The sequence below is a fragment of the Lithobates pipiens genome, unplaced genomic scaffold (assembly GCF_037356315.1).
Source record: "Lithobates pipiens isolate NorthernLeopardFrog02 unplaced genomic scaffold, aLitPip1_a1.2 Scaffold_16, whole genome shotgun sequence".
Lineage (NCBI taxonomy): Eukaryota > Metazoa > Chordata > Amphibia > Anura > Ranidae > Lithobates > Lithobates pipiens.
The window spans coordinates 351,134,915-351,156,010 of NW_027507748.1; the positions used below are offsets into that span (position 1 = coordinate 351,134,915).

At 41.5% G+C, this 21,096-nt stretch overlaps 1 protein-coding gene across 1 annotated transcript in view; it reads left to right on the top strand.

Moving 5' to 3' along the window:
- Positions 1–21,096, top strand: part of LUZP1 (leucine zipper protein 1) — a 138,241-nt gene that overhangs the window by 94,964 nt on the left and 22,181 nt on the right. Inside the window, exon 3 of the mRNA XM_077481897.1 lies at positions 17,220–20,378. Within this exon, the coding sequence (XP_077338023.1) occupies positions 17,358–20,378 (3,021 nt within the window). The 5' untranslated portion in view covers positions 17,220–17,357. The remainder of the gene's footprint in view (positions 1–17,219; positions 20,379–21,096) is intronic.

Below are 21,096 nucleotides of genomic sequence, written 5' to 3' on the forward strand. Positions count from 1 at the left end.
AAATGTCAGAATTGTCCTGGGTGCTCCAGAACGCCTGATGGCGCTCCCTGCATTTTGGGCCTCTGTATGTGGCCACACTGTGTAAAAGTCTCACACGTGGTATTGCCGTACTCGGGAGTAATAGCAGAATGTGTTTTGGGGAGTAATTTGTGGTATGCATATGCTGTGTGTGAGAAGTAACCTGATAATATGACAATTTTGTGAAAAAGAAAAAAAGGTAAGAAATCTTCTTTTTTTTTTTTTTTTTTTTTTTCAAAGAATTTTGGGAAAAAATGACAACTTCAAAAAACTCCATCATGCCTCTTAATAAATACCTTGGAATGTCTTCTTTCCAAAAAGGGGTAATTTGGGGGGTGTTTTTACCTTTCTGGCATGTTAGGGTCTCAAGAAATTAGATAGGCCGTCAGTACTTCAAGTGTGATCAATTTTCAGATATTGGCACCATAGCTTGTGGACTCTATAACTTTCACAAAGACCAAATAATATCCACCAATTTGTACTTATTTTTACCAAAGATATGTAGTAGTATAAATTTTGGCCAAAATTTAGGAACAAAAATTACTAATCTGCTAAATTTGATAACAGAAGCGAAGAAAAATTCACTTTTTTACAGAGTTTTTTTTCTTTTTATAGCACAAAAAATCAAAAACCCAGCGGTGATAAAATACCACCAAAAGAAAGCTCTATTTGTGTGAAAAAGGACAATTTTCATATAGGTACAGTGTTGCATGACTGAGTAATTGTCATTCAAAATGTGAGTGCACCGAAAGCTTAAAATTGGTCTGGTTATTAAGGGGGTTTAAGTGCCTAGTGGTCAAGTGGTTAAAGTGATAAGGGAAGGAACATGTTTCATTTTGGTGAGCAATCTGATAAACACATTGGTCAGAAAATCCTTTGGTTGACACTGACCAGAAGTGGAACTCGAGATTACTCAGTGTAAGTAAAGCAGCATTATGTTTAGAACGGGGGTCCCCAACACACGGGCCTTAGAGGAGATTTGCGGCAACCTGGGTCCGCACAGGGCTATTGCAGACAGCGGTCACCGCTCACCCCCTGCTGTGCAGCTATGTTATTCTTTCAGCAGGGCAGGGGCGAAAGAAGCTGCTGATAGAGAGAGCTGGGTGGGAGAGCCAGCAGAGGACACTGACTGATCACATCTGTCCTGCCAAAGGTAGGAGTCTTGCGCAGGAGGGGCAGAGACCAAAATCGAAGAGTGTGATGCTGGAGAGGAAAGGGGGTGGGGGGCAGACTGCAGGGGCACTGATGGAGGAAGCTGTAATTGCTAGGGGTACTGTAATATAAAGAAGACTGCACTGTAAAGGGGCACTGTAAACTCCCCCCAAACATTTTCATTGCCTAAACACCAGGCATTATGTAGAGCTACAGACAAGATTTGCCATATCAAGCAGTTTTCTTTTGATGTCCTTTTTTGATTAGTCACTTCTGCGGAGGACTTTGAATATAACTGACTGATCACTCCAACAGTACCTGGTTGGATCAGTATACCTATTCTGGTCTCTGCAATTCACCATGAAATGAAGGCACTGGCTTGCCGCTCACCTTCACCATTACTGCAACTCCTAGTTGAAGCCAAGCTGAGCTTAAGATGATAGCATATGCAGTCCTCAACCTGAGGAGATAAATGGGATTTGCCAAAAGTTTTTAAACTGCCTATCAATTTATCAGTTTGGCTTTTAATATATTCTAGGGGTTATAGCCAAGTTAAAACGATAAAACTTGGGTGGAGTATATTAGACAAGCGGTTGCAGACTTCAGATCATAACTTAAAGCAAGGCTCAAAACTTCAAGTCCTGAGCTACTAGCTAGGGGTACTCACCACCAGTGGCCCCACCCAACCCCTAATTCTGCCCATAAACACACCCTTATAAATGTTCTCATGAAATGAGACTTAAATGTGTTCTGTAGAATTAAGTTCTAAAAATATAAACTCTATCCGTGCCCATCAATGCAGCCTCACCTGTGCTCACCAATGCAGCCTGCCCACTTCCACCAATGCAGCCTCCCTGTGTCTACCATGCAGGGGAGGAGAGGAAGCGGATTGCCGGCCGGGCAACTTTGATACACGTCGCTTATCCTGGTATTGGATGGGTGATCTGTCTATCAAAGTCCCGGGTCCAGGGGGCGGGGCTGTGTGTGTCGATGAGTGCAGGGAACACTCTATTAAAATGAAAGCCGCTTGTGATGTTCCTTGTGCTCTGATGATCTGGCTGCCTGCTCTCCTCTTCTCCTTTAGCGAGCCCTGGGAGAAGGACTCGAATACAAACTGCCTGTCAGTGGTGCTCACCTCCCTGCTCCCAGGCAGCCCGCAAGATCAACTCGCAAAATGCGAGCAGGCACGTGAAAATTTTGAGGGCTGACTTAAAGTATATATTGAGGCAGAAAAAAACATATGCAGTACATCTGTGTACTTTTTTTTATTTTTTTACTTTTAAAGACTCTGCAAATACAAAAACATACTCATTGATCTGCTAAACGTGTGTGTATGTGTATATATATATATATATATATATATATATATATATATATATATATATATATATATATATATATATATATATATATATATACACATATATACAATCTCTACTCTTAGCCCTTGTACACACGGTCGGAGATTCCGACGGATTAATTCAGGAAGTGATGTTGCATACACACGGTCGGACTAAGTTGTCGGAAAATCCGATTGTTGATGACGTTATTTCGTTACGACGGGACTACGTTCAGGCTAGTAGCCAATAGCTTTGGTCTAGGAATTTGATCTGAGCATGCGTGGCACTTTGTCCGTCGGAGTAGGCTACACATAATCGGAGTATGTCCGATAGGAGCATTTTGTTGGAAAACTTGGTCCGTCGGATATTCCAATGGAAACAGTCCGATGCAGACCACACACAGTCGGAATATCCGACAAAACGGTCCGATAGGAAACATTTCGTCGGAATCTCCGACCGTGTGTACAAGGGCTTGGAGCATTAGATGTTTTCTGTTGACAAAAAAATAAATGTATGAAAGATTATGTATTTGCAAATTTTATAACCGAAACCTAAGTATGTATGTATGTGTGTGTATGTATGTATGTATATATATGTATATGTGTATATTTTTTTTTTTTTTGATATTTTGTAGTTTTTATAGTGGTGATTAAATACAACCAAAAGAAATCTCTATCAGGCTTAACAAAATAAATACATTTGGGTATACTGTTGCATGACTGAGTAATTAGCATTCAAAGTGTGACAGTGCTGAAATTGGAAAATTGACCTGGGCTGGGCAAGAAGGGAGTGAAAGTGTCCAGTAATGAAGTGGTTAAACAAGCAATGTATTCAGAGTACGCAAACAATATCGTAGGTTCAATTGTACAATACTTCACATATCAGATATGAAACTGCAAGTAGTGGTGCTGGCACTACCCAAGTGACCCTCCTCCAGACTTGAGGTAGAAAAGTATAGAAAAAGACACGTGAGGAGAAGGATCTGGAAAACAAAAATTTGGTTTGGAGAAGTAGGTTTACAGATTATAAAAAGCGGAGCAATGAGAACTGGGGAGCGAAGAGTCAGGATAAGGGGTTGCAATTAGTATGGTCACCCATACAGCTTAAATCCCAGTCCAACCGACTATGGAAAGTTAAATTGTCCAATAGCATCTTGTTAAAATCTATCCCAAAAATGTAAGTATCCTCAGGGTTCCAACATCTATTTTAGCAAAAAAAAAAAAATTTATATATACTGCTGGCATTTGTATGCACCTTTTTAAGAAAAGTAGCTTGGCTTTAGGAAATGTTTCTATCTGCTCACTGGAAAGGTTTTATGTTCAGACTGTGCTATATATACTGGTTTGTTTTTATTTTCCATCAGACCAGCATCTAAAGCTGACCATAAGGGCATTTTCACAACTGAGCTGCCCTGGGTTTTGGTGGTAAAGCGTTCAGCGGCGCTTTTTTCGGCCGATGGCAGGGTCCTTTTTAAAAAGGGTTAAAAGCGCCACTGCCCATTCATTTTCAATGGGCAGGAGCGCTTTGGGAACGGTGTATACACCGTTCCTACAGTGCTTCAAAGCTGCTGCTTGCAGGACTTTTTTGAGCGTCCTGCCAGCGCACCGCTCCAGTGTGAAAGCACTCGGGCTTTCACACTGGAGTGAGAGGAGAGGCGCTATTTTTACTGAGAAGGGTCTTAATGTTACAATCTTATTGTACAGTCTCCTTTTTAGATTTAACAAAACTTAATGTAACTCCACTTGTATTTAGTTACAGGCTACATGATTTATGGTCTCGCTGAAAGATGTTATATGGTCAGATTGTGCCATGATGTATTATTGGCTTAATAGTTTAACCACTTCAGGACCGCCGTATTGCCAATGTACGTCAACACAATGGCACAGGCAGGCACAATCACGTAGATGTACGTGCCTGCCTTCCAGCGGGTGGGGGGTCCCATCGGACCCCCTCCCGTTGGATACGACGGTCCGGTTCGCTCCAGGAGCGCTCCGTGAAGAGGGGATGGCCGTTTGGTTTTCGGCCACCCCCTCTGGGTCGCTCCTGGCCAATGAGAAGCTTCCTCCCACTGTGTATTGTTTACACAGGAAGGAGGAAGTGATGTCATTCTCCTCGGGGCGGTCTTTTTGACCGGACTACGAGGAGAAGACTAATAGTAAGTGTGCACCAACACTACACTGACATGTAGGTACACACAGGCACACAAACCCCCCTCCCCCCCCAGTCAGTGTCACTGATTGCATTGATCATTTCTTTACTGATCAATGCATTCAGTGTCAGTTGTGACAGTAAAAACTGTCAGGACAGTTAGTGTTAGGTCCAGGGTAGCCCCCTATCACCCCCCAATAAAGATTTAACCCCCTGATTGCCCCTAGAGTTAACCCTTTCACCCCCTTTTGCCAGTGTCACTAAGCGATAATTTTTCTGATCGCTGCATCAGTGTCGCTAGGTAGCTAGTTATTTTTTTAGGTTCACCGCCAGGTTTTTATAGCGCTAGGTACCCCGATATACTACCCAATAATGGTTTTAACCCCCTGATTGCTGCTAGTTAACCCTTTCACCCCCTTTCACCAGCGATCACAGTATCGGTGTCACTGGTGACGCTGGTTAGCCAGTTAGTTATTTAGGTTCCCCATCAGGTTTTTATATAGCGCCAGGGACCCCCATATACTACCTAATAAAAATTTGAACCCCCTGATTGCCCCTAGTTAACCCTTTCACCACTGATCACCGTATAAGTGTTACGGGTGACTCTGGTTAGTTTGTTTTTTATAGCATCAGGGCACCCACCATTTATTACCCAATAAAGGTTTAACCCCCTGATCACCCGGCGGGTGATATCAATTAGGTTTTAGGGTCAGGGTCTGCGTCGCCCCAGGCAGCGCTAGGTTAGTGCCAGTACCGCTAACACCCACACGCAAAGCATACACCTCCCGTAGTGCTATAGAATCTGAACAGATCAATATCTGATCAGATCTATACTAGCGTCCCCAGCAGTTTAGGGTTCCAAAAAAACGCATTGTTAGCGGGATCAGCCCAGATACCTGCTAGCACCTGCGTTTTGCCCCTCTGCCCAGCCCACCCAAGTGCAGTATCGATCGATCACTGTCACTTACAAAACACTAAACACATAACTGCAGCGATCGCAGAGTCAGGCCTGATCCCTGCCATCGCTAACAGGTTTTTTGGTAGCATTTTATATTTAAATCCGGAAGGCAGTGCTTGGTTTTCGGGGTCCCGTACGTGGCTAGGCTCCCAAAAAGTCCCCCACATGTGGTATCCCCGTACTCGGAAGAAGCAGCAGAATTTATTTTGGGGTGTAATTTGACTTCTGCCCATAGCATGTGTGAGCAATATATCATTTAGTGACAACTTTGTGCAAAAAAAAAAAAAGTTTGTAATATTCCCGCAACTTTTGGCAAAATATAAAATATTCCATGGCCTCAACATGCCTCTCAGTAAATCGCTTGGGGTGTCTACTTTCCAAAATGGGGTCCTTTGGGGGGGTTTTGTGCTATTTTGGCATTTTATGGCCTTCGAAACTGTGATAGGTAGTGAGGAGTTAAATCAAAAATTTGCACCCTTAGAAATCCTGAAGGTGGTGATTGGTTTTCGGGGTGCCGTGCGCGACTAGACTCCCAAAAAGTCCCATACATGTGGCATCCCCATACTCGGGAGAAGTAGCGGAATATATTTTGGGGTGCAATTCCACATATAACCATGGCATGTGTGAGCAATATATCATTTAGTGACAACTTTTTGTAAAAAATTTTTTTTTTTTTTTTTTTTTTTGTCATTATTCAATCCCTTAGGACAAAAAAAATAAATATTCAATGGGCTCAACATACCCATCAGCAATTTCCTTGGGGTGTCTACTTTCCAAAATGGGGTCATTTGGGGGGGATTTGTACTGCCCTGCCATTTTAGCACCTCAAGAAATGAGATCGGCAGTCATAAATTAAATGCTGTGTAAATTCCAGAAAATGTACTCTAGTTTGTAGACGCTATAACTTTTGCGCAAACCAAAAAATATACGCTTATTGACATTTTTTTTACTAAAGACATGTGGCTGAATAAATTTTGCCCTCAATGTATGACTAAAATTTAGTTTATTCGATTTTTCTTATAACAAAAAGAAGAAAATATCTTTTTTTTTTCAAAATTTTTGCTCTTTTTCCATTTATATCGCAAAAAAAAAAATCGCAGAGGCAATCAAATACCATCAAAAGAAAGCTCTATTTGTGGGAAGAAAAGGAGGCAAATTTCGTTTGGGTGCAATATTGCATGACCGCGCAATTACCAGTTAAAGCAGCGCAGTGCGAAATTGCAAAAAGACCTCTGGTCCTTAAGGTGTTTATTGGTCCGGAGCTGAAGTGGTTAAAGGACCCTATAAGCGAATCTATTTATTTTCAGTTGTGTAACATGAATTCTATTGTCAAAATGTGTAAACGCATATGTCGAAGCTAAAAAACAAAACAAAAAAAAACAAAAAACACTGCAGTACCTGTCCTGTTAAAGACCCTGCATGTACGTGAAAAACCATCACACCGAGCAGGTAACTGTGATTCATTTTGTAAAGCTTCATTTTTTTTTTTTTTTTTTTTTTTTTAACCACTTCACGCCCGCCCTATAGCCAAAAGACAGCACAGAGCGGACGCTAACTGCCGGGAGGCCGTCCCTGGACGTCCTCCTGTTTACTTCCCTAATGCGCGCCGCCGCCGGTGCGCATCGGGGAAGTTCTGTGTTGGCCATGTCCCTTGGACACAGCCAATTGCAGATCGTGCTAAATGGCTAATCACAGCGGCCATTTGGCACTCGATCGGCCTGTCCAATGAGCGGTGATCTCATATGTAAACATATGAGATCATCTCTCATCGCCGGCTCCCCTCCTCACACAGACAGCATGTGAGGAGGGAGAGATGAACTGCTGCAGTGTCGGTGACTACACACACCGTAAAACACACACACATGCCCACCTGTCCGTGCCATGTGTCCCCAGTGCCATCTAACAGTGTTATGGTCCACCTGTCATCAGTGTCGGGTGTCATCAGTGCCACATATTCCATCTGTCATCAGTGTCACGTGCCATCTGGCCACGTATCGGTGCCATCTGCCATCAGTGTCACGTCGGTGTCACGTGTCGTTGTCCTGGTGCTCCAGGGCCTTCAAAAGTGTAATAGGTAGTCAACAAGTTAGATGTGTAATTTATGCATCTAGAACACGTAATGGCGCTCCCTGAATGTTGGGCCTCTCTAAGTGTCCAGGCTGTGAAAAAGTCCCACACATGTGGTATCGAAATAACCTATTACAATGACAATTTTGTGGGGAAAAAAATAAAAAAACAAAAAAAACTTAATTTTGCAAAGAATTGTGGGAAAAAATAACACCAAAAACCTCACTATGCCTCTTACTAAATACCTTGGAATCTTTACTTTCCAAAAAGGGGTCATTTGGGGGTTATTTGTACTTTCCTGGCTTGTTCAGGTCACAAGAAAGTACACCAGTACATCAGGTGTGATCAATTTTTTATGATTTGCACCATAGCTTGTGGACTCTCTAACTTTCACAAAGACCAAATAATATCCACTAATTTGGGTTATTTTTACCAAAGATATGTAGCAGTATGAATTGTGGCCAAAAATGTATGAAGAAAAATTAATAATTTGCATAATTGTATCACAGAAACAAAGAATTTTTTTTTCATTTATAGTGCAAAAAGTAAAAAACCCCAGAGGTGATCAAATAACACCAAAAGAAAGCTCTATTTGTGGGAAAAAAAGGACAAAAAATTCATTTGGGTACAGTGTTGCATGACTGATTAATTGTCATTCAAAGTGAGAGCACCGAAAGCTGAAAATTGGTCTGGGCAGGAGGGGGGTTTAAGTGCCCAGTAGGCAAGTGGTTAAAATAACAATCACTTCATTTGCACATGCCAACTTTGGGGGATTCATAAGTGGGGTACTAAGGTAGAATCTTGCTTGTATTGAGCAGGCACCAAGTTGTTAACTCATATTTTCATTTTCTCAAAGTGCTCATTGAGAAAGAATGTGGGTTGTACTGCCACTGTTTTTGCATAGAGAATATTTTCAAGATATAATACATCAATTTTTAAAGGACACTGCAATTTTCAGGTAAATGTTTGCATAATACAGGAGCATACAAATCTGGCTACCTTTTTTTAATATGGAAGGTATGTTTTATGTCCTAATGCTTGCAAAGTCCCTAGGTTAAAGATTTAACATCTTGTATGTCTAGTCAGAATGAAAGGGTCCGTACATTGTTGCGCTGTAAGTTGCAGTTGTATGTAAATATACCTTTTTTAGTCAAGTTATGTACTAAAAGAACTAAATTATAAATCTTGGATAATCGGTAATTCAAAGCAAGGCCTTCTCTTTTGATTTGCTTAAAAGAAGCAGCAGCCAACAAGATATGTTTGACACACCTGTGGTGACGGTGAAATGGTTGACATAGATTTGTGTCAGCTTCCTATTTCTGTAGAATATAGGTGTGTCTGAGCCTGCAGGACCATACAGGTCTCATTTTTGCTCTAAGACAGATATTTTTATGTGTGGGTGAGGTAGAGCAAGCTCAGTGTTGTATGTAACCGCCCTGCTAGCCCATACTCTGTTATGTTTACTTCAATATCTGACTTGGGTGGTACTTTTTTTTTTTTTTTTTTTTTTTTTTGTCTTTTTAGATTTGTTTTACAGTTTTATGAAGTTCAGATTGCTCTGTTTTTTGTGATTGTTTAAAGGTCTGTGAGCTAGGAGAAGCATGACTGCAGCTGTATATGTGTGAGAGAGATTATATATCGATATCTATATCTAGAGAGATATCTATATCTCTCCAAATTTCAATCCATGTTTCGGCAGGCTGGCTGTACACAAGCAGCTCTATCAAAAGGCTTGTGTACAACCAGCGTATCAAGACTCTTGATCAGTGCTGCCGGCTAAGCCGGTGGTGCCGATCAGCGTATTCTGATGGCGGGAAATTCCAAATACAATAGCTGGAGAGATTCACATTGTGTGCCTGGATGGGGGAGTCAGTTATTTTTCTGCCATTCAATCTGTTTGCTAAACGGAAAAAATTACTCGTCTACGGCCAGCCTTAAAATACTTAAAAAAAATAAATAAATTATTGGAACTTGTACACCTTCAAAGCATTTTAACTATTTGCTTTATAGTACCTATTGATAAAGGCAATATTGAAGTAGGTTCAGATTCCTTTATCCTAATTTGGTTTTAAATACACTGAGCTGTGTATATTTAACATGCTCTCTTGGTGCGTGTGACGCTATAGAATTAACAGAACACTGTTTGTTTTTATTTTTAAAATGTATTGATCTATAGATAGGATCTTAATTAAGTTACTTTCTCTAAAAGCTTTATGTAGATATTGGACCACTAATAGGCACACAGACATGTACACTTGCTTCCTACCAGCTTGCATGTCGGTTTTGCAAACCAATATTGGTATCTCAAGAAGACAATGATGGTTATTTAGGAAAGGCAAATCCACTTTGTACTACAAGTGCAAAGTGCACTTGGAAGTGGAATCGCTGTAGATCGGAGGCGGACATGCAAAGAAAATTTAAACGCATTTTGGCTTGCACATGATTGGATGATAAAATCAGCAGAGCTTCCACTCATTTCAGATCTACCCCTCAGATTTACAGTGACTGCACTTCCAAGTGCAATTTCAAGTGCACTTTGCACTTGTAGTACAATGTGGATTTGCCTTTCGTAAATGACGCCCAATATCATCAACCAGGAATTAAATCTGGCTGAAGGACTTTTTGCCAGGAATATGTGCTAATATCTATATCTATAGCTATAGTAATCATTTCAAAATCCTACTAAAATTAGCAAGTGTATGGCTGATGAGAAACTGTTCCATGATCGCAAGCGATTCTCCTGATTTTCTAACATCTCTTGTGATAGTTTGGTCCTTTTTTTTTTTCCTTCTTTTTTTTTTTTTTTTTTTTTGACTAATAACTAGCACCTCAAGTGGTTGGAGAAACGAATCTCATTACATTAGCCTTTCTGCATTTATCTGAAACCTTATGCTTTGCCCTGTGCAGGCAAACCACAGGTTTACTTTATCATTTTTAAATTTAGCCAAGAATTACTCCCTTAATTCCCAGTGATATTAAAGCAGGGAACATGCAGTAAATAATCCTTGGTATCTGGCTAAGCAGATCAGCTACATTTTGCATATTAACTGGCCTCTCTGCTTTACAAACTGGTGCAGAATAATCAAAAGGTTGGCTTTTGATACAAAGACAACTAGAAATATATTTTAGGAAATGTAAATGGATGGCGCAGTGATTTTTCTATAGAAAAATGTTTTAGGAATACTAAACGGAGAACTATTTGCATTTTTGAATCATGAATACATAATAAAATGCAGCTAGCCCTTTTGTCACATCAGAACAAATGAGAATAGACTCTTGATTTATTTGGTATATTTTATTCCAAAACACAGAATTCTGATTACCTAACAGAATGTTCATTTGCAGTGATGGCTAAACTGTTATGGTCTGCAGTTTTGAGGCATGTTCTGTATATTTTCTTCTGTAGATCTTCCTGGGGATAGCTTGATGGATACATTTTACTGTATGACATTATACTGGACCTGTATGCTTACGTTTAAGCTGGCTCCAGGATCACAAATTGGATATCTTAAGGTGTATGCTCCCTCAGTATCGCTAAGGCCCAGGTGTTCTGCTATACAGAATCTGCTACAGGTCGCCTAGTTCAAGTCTGGCCAACCTTCTTCCAACCTCACAATGGAAACTGAACAAGAGGTTGCAGCTATCAACCTAAAGCCGGAACTGGACTGCTTAAGCTGCTGAGCTGTCAAGAAAGTGGCATCTGCAGTGGCTGACAACACGTGGTGGAAAACTCGAAATCTGAGTGGGTCAAGCGTGCCAGCGTCAGGTTAACTGCTCGCTGACTCTTTTGGTCCACTTCCTTGGCAGTGCTGTGTGTGATTGCATATTGCTTTTATCATTAAATAAATTAACTTGAGATAAACCTTTCTCCTGCGCCCTACACTTCTGTTTTCATTGTCTGCACTAGCTGGATTCTCCCGGATCTATACAGGGTGCTGCAGGATTGGTTCCTATGGGCTCTCGCATGGAATCCTTTGATGTGACTGTGTCCATTAAGAACTGGCTTTTCTGGGACCACTTAGAGGCACAAAAATCATCTGTGGGGAAAAAGACTATACTTACTACTGATCATGTAAATGGGTGCTACTGGGTACTACTCTTGTGCTTTTTTTTTTTTTTTTTAATTCTTCCACATTCATGCTTATTTTTTGGCCACTGAATATTATGAGCAACCATACTGGTCAGTGCAAAGGTACTGAGGGAGAGAGAAGTTGTAATACTGGCATCGCAGCACTTGCAGAATCTGAGAGGGGTTCTTCCCACCAGATCTTGTTTTATACTTTGGCATAGTAGTGCATGGCTCCACTAGCAAAGCCATATCTTTCATTCACATATCTGTGAATGAAGAAAAACAAGTCCCATCTGCCACCATGGCAGAGTAACATGTAGTTCTCTCTTGGAGCACAAGTGTGGTAGCACTAGTCCATAGATACTTTCTCCAGCTCTTTAACTGAAGGTATCTACCATGGTAAAGATCTTGGTTGGATAAAGAGTCCGTAGGAGGCAGAGAATTGCACCTGCAATCCACTGATCATGGTTGCGATGCTTTGAAGGCTCTAGTGCAGTGATGGCGAACCTTTTTGAACCCGAGTGCCCAAACCGCGACGCAAAACCAACTTATTTCTTTCAAAGTGCCAACACAGAATTAAACCTGCCAGCTTTGAATGAGCCCTAAGGGACCAAAAAGAATGCAGAATGCACTGTGCAACATACACTGACCTACCTGACCATTGCATTCACCTACATGACACATGCACTTACCTACATGACACATGCACTTACCTACATGACACATGCACTTACCTACATGACACATGCACTTACCTACATGACACATGCACTTACCTACATGACACATGCACTCACCTACCTGACCATTACACTCATCTACATGACACATGCACTCACCTACATGACACATGCACTCACCTACATGACACATGCACTCACCTACATGACACATGCACTCACCTACATGACACATGCACTCACCTACATGACACATGCACTCACCTACATGACACATGCACTCACCTACATGACACATGCACTCACCTACATGACACATGCACTCACCTACATGACACATGAACTCACCTACATGACACATGAACTCACCTACATGACACATGAACTCACCTACATGACACATGAACTCACCTACATGACACATGAACTCACCTACATGACACATGAACTCACCTACATGACACATGAACTCACCTACCTGAGACATGAACTCACCTACATGACACATGAACTCACCTACATGACACATGAACTCACCTACATGACACATGAACTCACCTACATGACACATGAACTCACCTACCTGAGACATGCACTCACCTACCTGACCATTACACTCACCTACATGACACATGCACTCACCTACATGACACATGCACTCACCTACATGACACATGCACTCACCTACATGACACATGCACTCACCTACCTGAGACATGCACTCACCTACCTGAGACATGCACTCACCTACATGACACATGAACTCGCCTACATGACACATGAACTCACCTACATGACACATGAACTCACCTACCTGACACATGCACTCACCTACATGACACATGCACTCACCTACATGACACATGAACTCACCTACATGACACATGAACTCACCTACATGACACATGAACTCACCTACATGACACATGAACTCACCTACATGACACATGAACTCACCTACATGACACATGAACTCACCTACATGACACATGAACTCACCTACATGACACATGAACTCACCTACATGACACATGAACTCACCTACATGACACATGAACTCACCTACATGACACATGAACTCACCTACATGACACATGAACTCACCTACATGACACATGAACTCACCTACATGACACATGCACTCACCTACATGACACATGCACTCACCTACATGACACATGAACTCACCTACATGACACATGAACTCACCTACATGACACATGAACTCACCTACATGACACATGAACTCACCTACATGACACATGAACTCACCTACATGACACATGAACTCACCTACATGACACATGAACTCACCTACATGACACATGAACTCACCTACATGACACATGAACTCACCTACATGACACATGAACTCACCTACATGACACATGAACTCACCTACATGACACATGAACTCACCTACATGACACATGAACTCACCTACATGACACATGAACTCACCTACATGACACATGAACTCACCTACATGACACATGAACTCACCTACATGACACATGAACTCACCTACATGACACATGAACTCACCTACATGACACATGAACTCACCTACATGACACATGAACTCACCTACATGACACATGAACTCACCTACATGACACATGAACTCACCTACATGACACATGAACTCACCTACATGACACATGAACTCACCTACATGACACATGCACTCACCTACATGACACATGCACTCACCTACATGACACATGCACTCACCTACATGACACATGCACTCACCTACATGACACATGCACTCACCTAAATGACACATGAACTCACCTACATGACCATTACACTAACCTACCTGAGACATGCACTCACCTACATGACCATTACACTCACCTAAATGACACATGAACTCACCTACATGACCATTACACTAACCTACCTGAGACATGCACTTACCTACCTGACCATTACACTCACCTACATGACACATGCACTCACCTACATGACACATGCACTCACCTACATGACACATGCACTCACCTACATGACCATTACACTCACCTACATGACCATTACACTCACCTACCTGACCATTACACTCACCTACCTGACCATTACACTCACCTACCTGACCATTACACTCACCTACCTGACCATTACACTCACCTACCTGACCATTACACTCACCTACCTGACCATTACACTCACCTACCTGACCATTACACTCACCTACATGACACATGCACTCACCTACATGACCATTACACTCACCTACATGACCATTACACTCACCTACATGACCATTACACTCACCTACATGACCATTACACTCACCTACATGACCATTACACTCACCTACATGACCATTACACTCACCTACATGACCATTACACTCACCTACCTGACCATTACACTCACCTACCTGACCATTACACTCACCTACCTGACCATTACACTCACCTACATGACACATGCACTCACCTACATGACACATGCACTCACCTACATGACCATTACACTCACCTACCTGACCATTACACTCACCTACCTGACCATTACACTCACCTACCTGACCATTACACTCACCTACCTGACCATTACACTCACCTACTGTACATGACACATGCTTCCTGCACTACTAACATGCCCCCACACAGTACAATGTAGATCGGATGATCCACCCTCCTCCTTACCTTTCTATTGCCTCATCGTCCAGCTCTCCCCAGACAACATTGAAGGAATCCCCGACATCCAGCCATTCCTCGATATCCCCACCACCTGGATGCCAGCTAGCAGCCATTGCACCTCTCCCCATGGAAAATCAGCTCCCAGCACCGCCCCTCCCCCTTCTCTTTTTCACAGGCTGCACTAGGACAGACTGAACCAAAGTCGTCCTGGAGCAGGGGGAGCTGACATAGGGTACCTGCAGAAAGGAATCCCTGAATGCCTACCAGAAGTGTAGGGGTCCGGGGGAGGCAATAAGCTGCTGAACAGAGTCTGGATGGTGGAGAAAGAAGAATTTTACACTTAAATGACACACAAGGAATAAGATGACTGGCTGTCCACTCCCCTGCCGATGTCACTAGCAATGAAGCAAGGAAGAGAGCCGGCTCCTCCCTGCAACGTCAGTGCAAGTGACTGACTGGCTGGGGGATTCCCCTGGCGTGCCGACAGGGAGGGCTTGACGTGCCAGCTGTGGCACGCGTGCCATAGATTCACCATCACTGCTCTAGTGCAATAAAACGTGCATTGTTTTCATTATGGGCATTTCAAATTGTGTTCAAAAGGTGAAATTTATCCTTTTTAAATGCACAATTAAAATACACATTGGAAGGTTTTTAGATGCAAATGGACTTTTTAGCTCTTTGTAGCTAGTTTTAGGATTGAAACACCCCTGTCAGACCGCTAAGGGGGAAAAGGGACTTTCATAGCAGAAGAAGCATAGTTTAGTCAGGGACATTGTTTAAAAAAAAAAATAAAAAAAAATGACTACTGATTGGACAATGATGGAGCAGCAGCACACTGACTAGCCATTCCTTTCTAAACTCTTCTCTTATTAGCATATTTACTGCTTTTAATGCTGAACTTCGATCAACCAGTCCAAGTAGTACAGCACAGGGAAATGCAATACATGCAACTGATATTAAAAGCCCTTGCCACTATAGTAACTTATTTTAAACCAAGGCATACCTTTTTGGGGGTTATTAACAGCTAGGTTTACTACTGAACTACGTGCCGACAACCCATAAAAAAAGGAAATGGGAGCTCATCAGCTGTATGGACACACAGCCAAGATTGGCAGGGAAGAGTACACAGACCCAAACAAGGAGCCTCTGCATACAGGTCCATGCATCTGCCCCCTGTCAAACCCAGCTGAACACAGCTAAGCAGTGGGGAAAAAAAATGTAACATAGTTTTTGCTGCTGCACAGTGCTGAGTGCCAGTGTGAATGAACCGCTGCTCTGATGCTAATAAATATTCAGCAAAAGTCTGAAGAGAATTCAACCTTTCCAGGAAGTATCAATCTCCTGGGTCCCCCTGCAGCGTGTGTTTTGTGTGTGTGTTTTTTTTTTTTTTTTTTTTTTTTTACATTGGAGACCAAAGGGGCTAATCAGTGAGAACTGCAGGGGGATTTAGGAGTTTGACACTTCTGAAATTTCTGTTTCCCTTTGGGTTTCTGTACGCTATTTCTGTGATTGGAAGCAGCATTCGACAGTATGGGCAGAAGGAAAGGGGCATATATACAGAAATATTTTACATGGTATGTCTTGGCTAAACTGGTGTTTTCATATCTGGCTGGCATTCTACTTCCGTTGCAAAATTTACATATCCCCAGTCAAGTGACTGGCCTCAGGTGGTACACAGAGATGAAACCAATCCTCCTATGTACGGTAAGTTGTATCTGTTTATCTGAAATCTTCTCTCTCCTATATCCATTTAAAGTCCAGAATTTATAAATCTTTTCTGATCTGACAGAAATAAGGGGGTGGAAAGCTGAAATGACACTCTGCAGAGCTCAGTAAGGTGGGCTCTGACAGCTGATTGGAGGGAGCAGAGCTGTCAATTAGTTTGAGCTCCCTCCCTGTCACCTTTTTTTCTCTTGGCATCAGGAAAATGTTCAGAAGTGACTCAATGCAAGGATCAAAGCAGCAGACAGAAATTACACTTGGTGCTTTTAATTGAAACAAGTACACACTATAGAGGGATATTCTTTGCTCATATTTCATGTCTGAGATTTACAAACAGTTTAATATAGATGTTTTGTTATGAAGATGAAATATATAACAATCTTTTTTTTAAATATTTATTTTCGTTTATAGGCCAAGATGGTCTCTGGATGTCAATCAATGTGTGCTTATCAAGAAGAAAAAGGATAATTGGTAATCTCATTCTTGGATTTTACATTACGAAATAAAATTGTTAAAACTCCTGAAAGAGGCATTCCTATACAGTGCATAATGGAGCATTCAAGTCGTCATCTGCGATTTAAGCTACAAAGTCTTAGCAGACGTTTGGATGACCTTGAAGAAGCTACTAAGAACCTACAAAAGGCAGAAGATGAGGTTCTTGATCTTCAGGATAAAATTATTCAAGCAGAAGGGAGTAATTCAAGCATGCTGGCAGAGGTAGAAGGGTTAAGGAAAAGAGTGATGAAGCTTGAAGGGAAAGATGAAGAAGTTAAGAAGGCTGAGGATTTGTGCAGGCTTATAAAAGAGAAGCTAGAAAATGAAGAAAATATTACCGGAGAACTTAGACTTGAAATTGAGCAACTCCAAAAAAGAATGAGTGAGCTAGAGAAGTTGGAAGACTCTTTTAGCAAGAGCAAAAGTGATTGCTCTCAACTCTGTCTTAGCTTGAATGAAGAAAAAAATATGTCAAAGAAGTTATCTTCTGAACTGGAATTACTAAGGACCAGGGTGAGAGAACTGGAATCTTCTGAAAGTAAGCTGGATAAAGCTGAACAACTATTAACCATCGAGTTAGAGAAAATTAAGACTTTAACACTTAGTTTTGTTAATGAAAGAAAACGTTTCCTAGAGCGAGAGAAGCAAAATGAAAAATTAATATTGGAACTTAAAGAGCAACTGGAAGTTAAAGAGAAAACCGGAGAACAGAGCAGAAATGAATCCAATCTTTTGGAGAGACCCTCTGATCAGCGTGGAGAACACAACCGTTTCAGAATTGAAGACACACTAACTTCTAAGATATCACAGAGAGTAGGTTCTGATTATGTTAAACAGTCTGAAATTCAAACGAGCAGCGAAAATGAAAAGAATAAACATCAAGAAGACAACAAAATAAAAGAACTAAACCAAGAAATTGAGAAACTTAAGAATCAGTTTAAACACTTTGGTGATTTAGAGGAAGAACTAAAACGGCTTAAAGAAAAAAACTGTGAACTACAAGAAAACGTTATCAGCGAGCAGAATAGAAACAAACAATTAACTGATGAATTACAGACTTTAAAAAGGCAAGCTAACCAGTTTAGAGAAGTTGAAAATGGGGTTCTGGAGAGTGATGATCTATCACGCAATCAAATAAAAAATGAAACAAAAAATAAAATGGCATCCACTGAACCACCTGTTTCGAAATATACTTCTCCAGATGTATCACCTCAACATTTGAGGAGTGAAAGGTCTCGAAATACAGAATCTCTTTATAAGAGGCAATTATCAAACAGTAGCTCAAGCAGTAGAAAGTCCTCAAGATCTCCTCTGAACGATACCACAGTAGGAAACCTACGGAAACCAGAGGATAAAATATCAGTATCTACATATTTTTCAAGTGCTAAAGATTTTGGCTCTACACACAATGACTTAAAAAAAGTAAAAGATCAGCCATCAGTTTTAAGTAGGTATCCACCAGCTGTTCAAGAGCAAAGTACTTCGAAGTCCTGGAAAGCTTCTGCAGGTAAACAAACGGACAGGTCGATAAAACTCTTTGGTGAAGACTATTCCAGTAAAGCTAACTCAAAGAAAGAAATTTCATTAGATAATGTAGAGATTAAAGAGAAACCATCTTTGGAGTCTTTTGAGAACAAAGTTACTACAAACCTTAATGAAGAAATCTTTCCAGCTGAAAACTGTTCAGTATCATCTACACTGGGCTTAGATTGGGTTAATCACAGCTCAGATCTTAGTAATGCCCAGGAGAATGGTAATGTTAATGTGGAAAATGAACTTGGTCAACGTGTAAACGCAGAGGATGTAGTTAAATCTATCTCTAAATATCCAGGCCATTCAGGAGAAGATGACAGCATCACAAATGATAATGAGCAAACTGAAACCAAGCAAAAATCAATTTTTTCAAATAAAGAGGAATTCGATCCACAAAGCAATTCAACTTTAAATGCACAAAGATCTTACTATACTAGAGATAAATCAAGATATAAATCCTCAAAGCCATTAATCCCAGAAAAACCACATCTTTTAGAAAGTTTAGACTATAGGGAACCTGAAAGAAGAGCTAGGTTGTCAGGACTTCACACCAAGAGACAGTCCAGTCCTAAAGAGAGAATTACACTACAAGAAAACCTGAGGACATTCTCTTTTGAAAATCATGGTCCTTCTCTCGAAACGGAGGTAGTGACAGAATCCTTTCGAAAAATGTCCTCTTTCGATGGCTTAGAAAATACAGAGAATAGTTCTTACACAGCAACACGAACCAGATCATGTAGTCCAAGAGAATCCTTGCAGTCCACAATGATCATTAAGCCCATTATTATTGAAAAAGATATGAAAGAAAGTATGAGTGACTACAGGGCAAGATCAAGCTCCGAGTCGAGCAGATCTCAGGGGAATTTGACACCAAACAAAGTGACGACCAGCATAAAAATTTATCCATCTGAATCCATCTCTCGCACAAGCATGGATGAGCCCACTAGAGAGAGGCATACTTCAACAAGTAATATTAGGCTTTCTGCAAATGATCAGCCATTTTTAAAAAACAACATAAGTATACCATTTGAAATATCTATTAACAAGGAGGATATGTTATTTAAAGTGTCAAATACAGATAAGACTTTGGATCACAAAGAAATTACCAGGTCCAGTGATCACAGACTTCGGAAGGAGCGAGCAAAGGGAACTGATAATGAACTTGAGCGTGAATCAGTGACGTGGAAAAGTCATAACAGGTTTGAAACGAACCATGTGGATAGTAAACGGGGAACTGCTAAAAGTTCTTGGAGGAAAGGTGTCTATGGTTCAACTGAAGAACTAGATAGAATTGACAGGGATTTTTCTGAAAACAAAAGTAGACGTAAATCCTGCTTCGATGAGGATAAGAAGCCTGTTAGGATGCGTAACCACGAACTTTACTCCAGAAATAAAAGTTCAAGTGTGAGCAGTTGGAGTACTACTCCAGAATTTATCTCTAAAAGGAGCCAGAGCACCCTAACTGCAACGGAGATTGTGTCAAGAAGAAATGTATCAAATGACTCATCAGGATATTCTTCCTGGAGCCGCTCAAGTGTTGAAGTGAGTGGAATATTTATGTTGTGTATTCTGTACCCCTTTGTCTTTGTTGCAATATATTTCAGTTTTAAAGCATATGTTCAGCCCAAGCCCTTCTTTTTAGATAGTGTTAGACCCCTTTCACACTGTGCCGCCCATAGCTTCGGCAGTAAAATGCCACCATCATTGATTTCAATGGGGAGCAGCGGTAGAGGAGCGGAAAACACACCGCTCCAAAGAAACTGCTGGCAGGACTTTTCCTGATACCCTGCCAGTGCACCGCTCCAGTGTGAAAGCCCTCTGGCTTTCACACTGGAGACAATGGAGCAGCTGTTTGAGGGCGGATTGCAGAAGCTATTTTTAACGCTATAACACCTGCAAAAAGCCCTTGGTGTGAAAGGGGTATTAGAGCATCAGTTTTTCTTAATGGATAAGTTCACCTTCCAAAACAGGTTACATGTTCCACCCCTTTTTAACCACTTGCCGACCAGCGCACGCCGATGTACGTCGACAGAATGGCACGGGCAGGCAAATGGTTGTACATGTACGTCCCTTTAAATTTGCCGCCCTGCCATCAGGAGCGCGGCAGCACACTCCCGCGCTGGTCGGGACCCCCGTGAGTCTGGTCGTGGGACCCGCAGACTCGATCGCCGAGGGCATACCCGCGATTGTCTCACGGAGCGGCCAAATGAAGAAATGCCGTTGTAAACAGCATTTCTCCATTCTGCCTAGCAACTGGTGA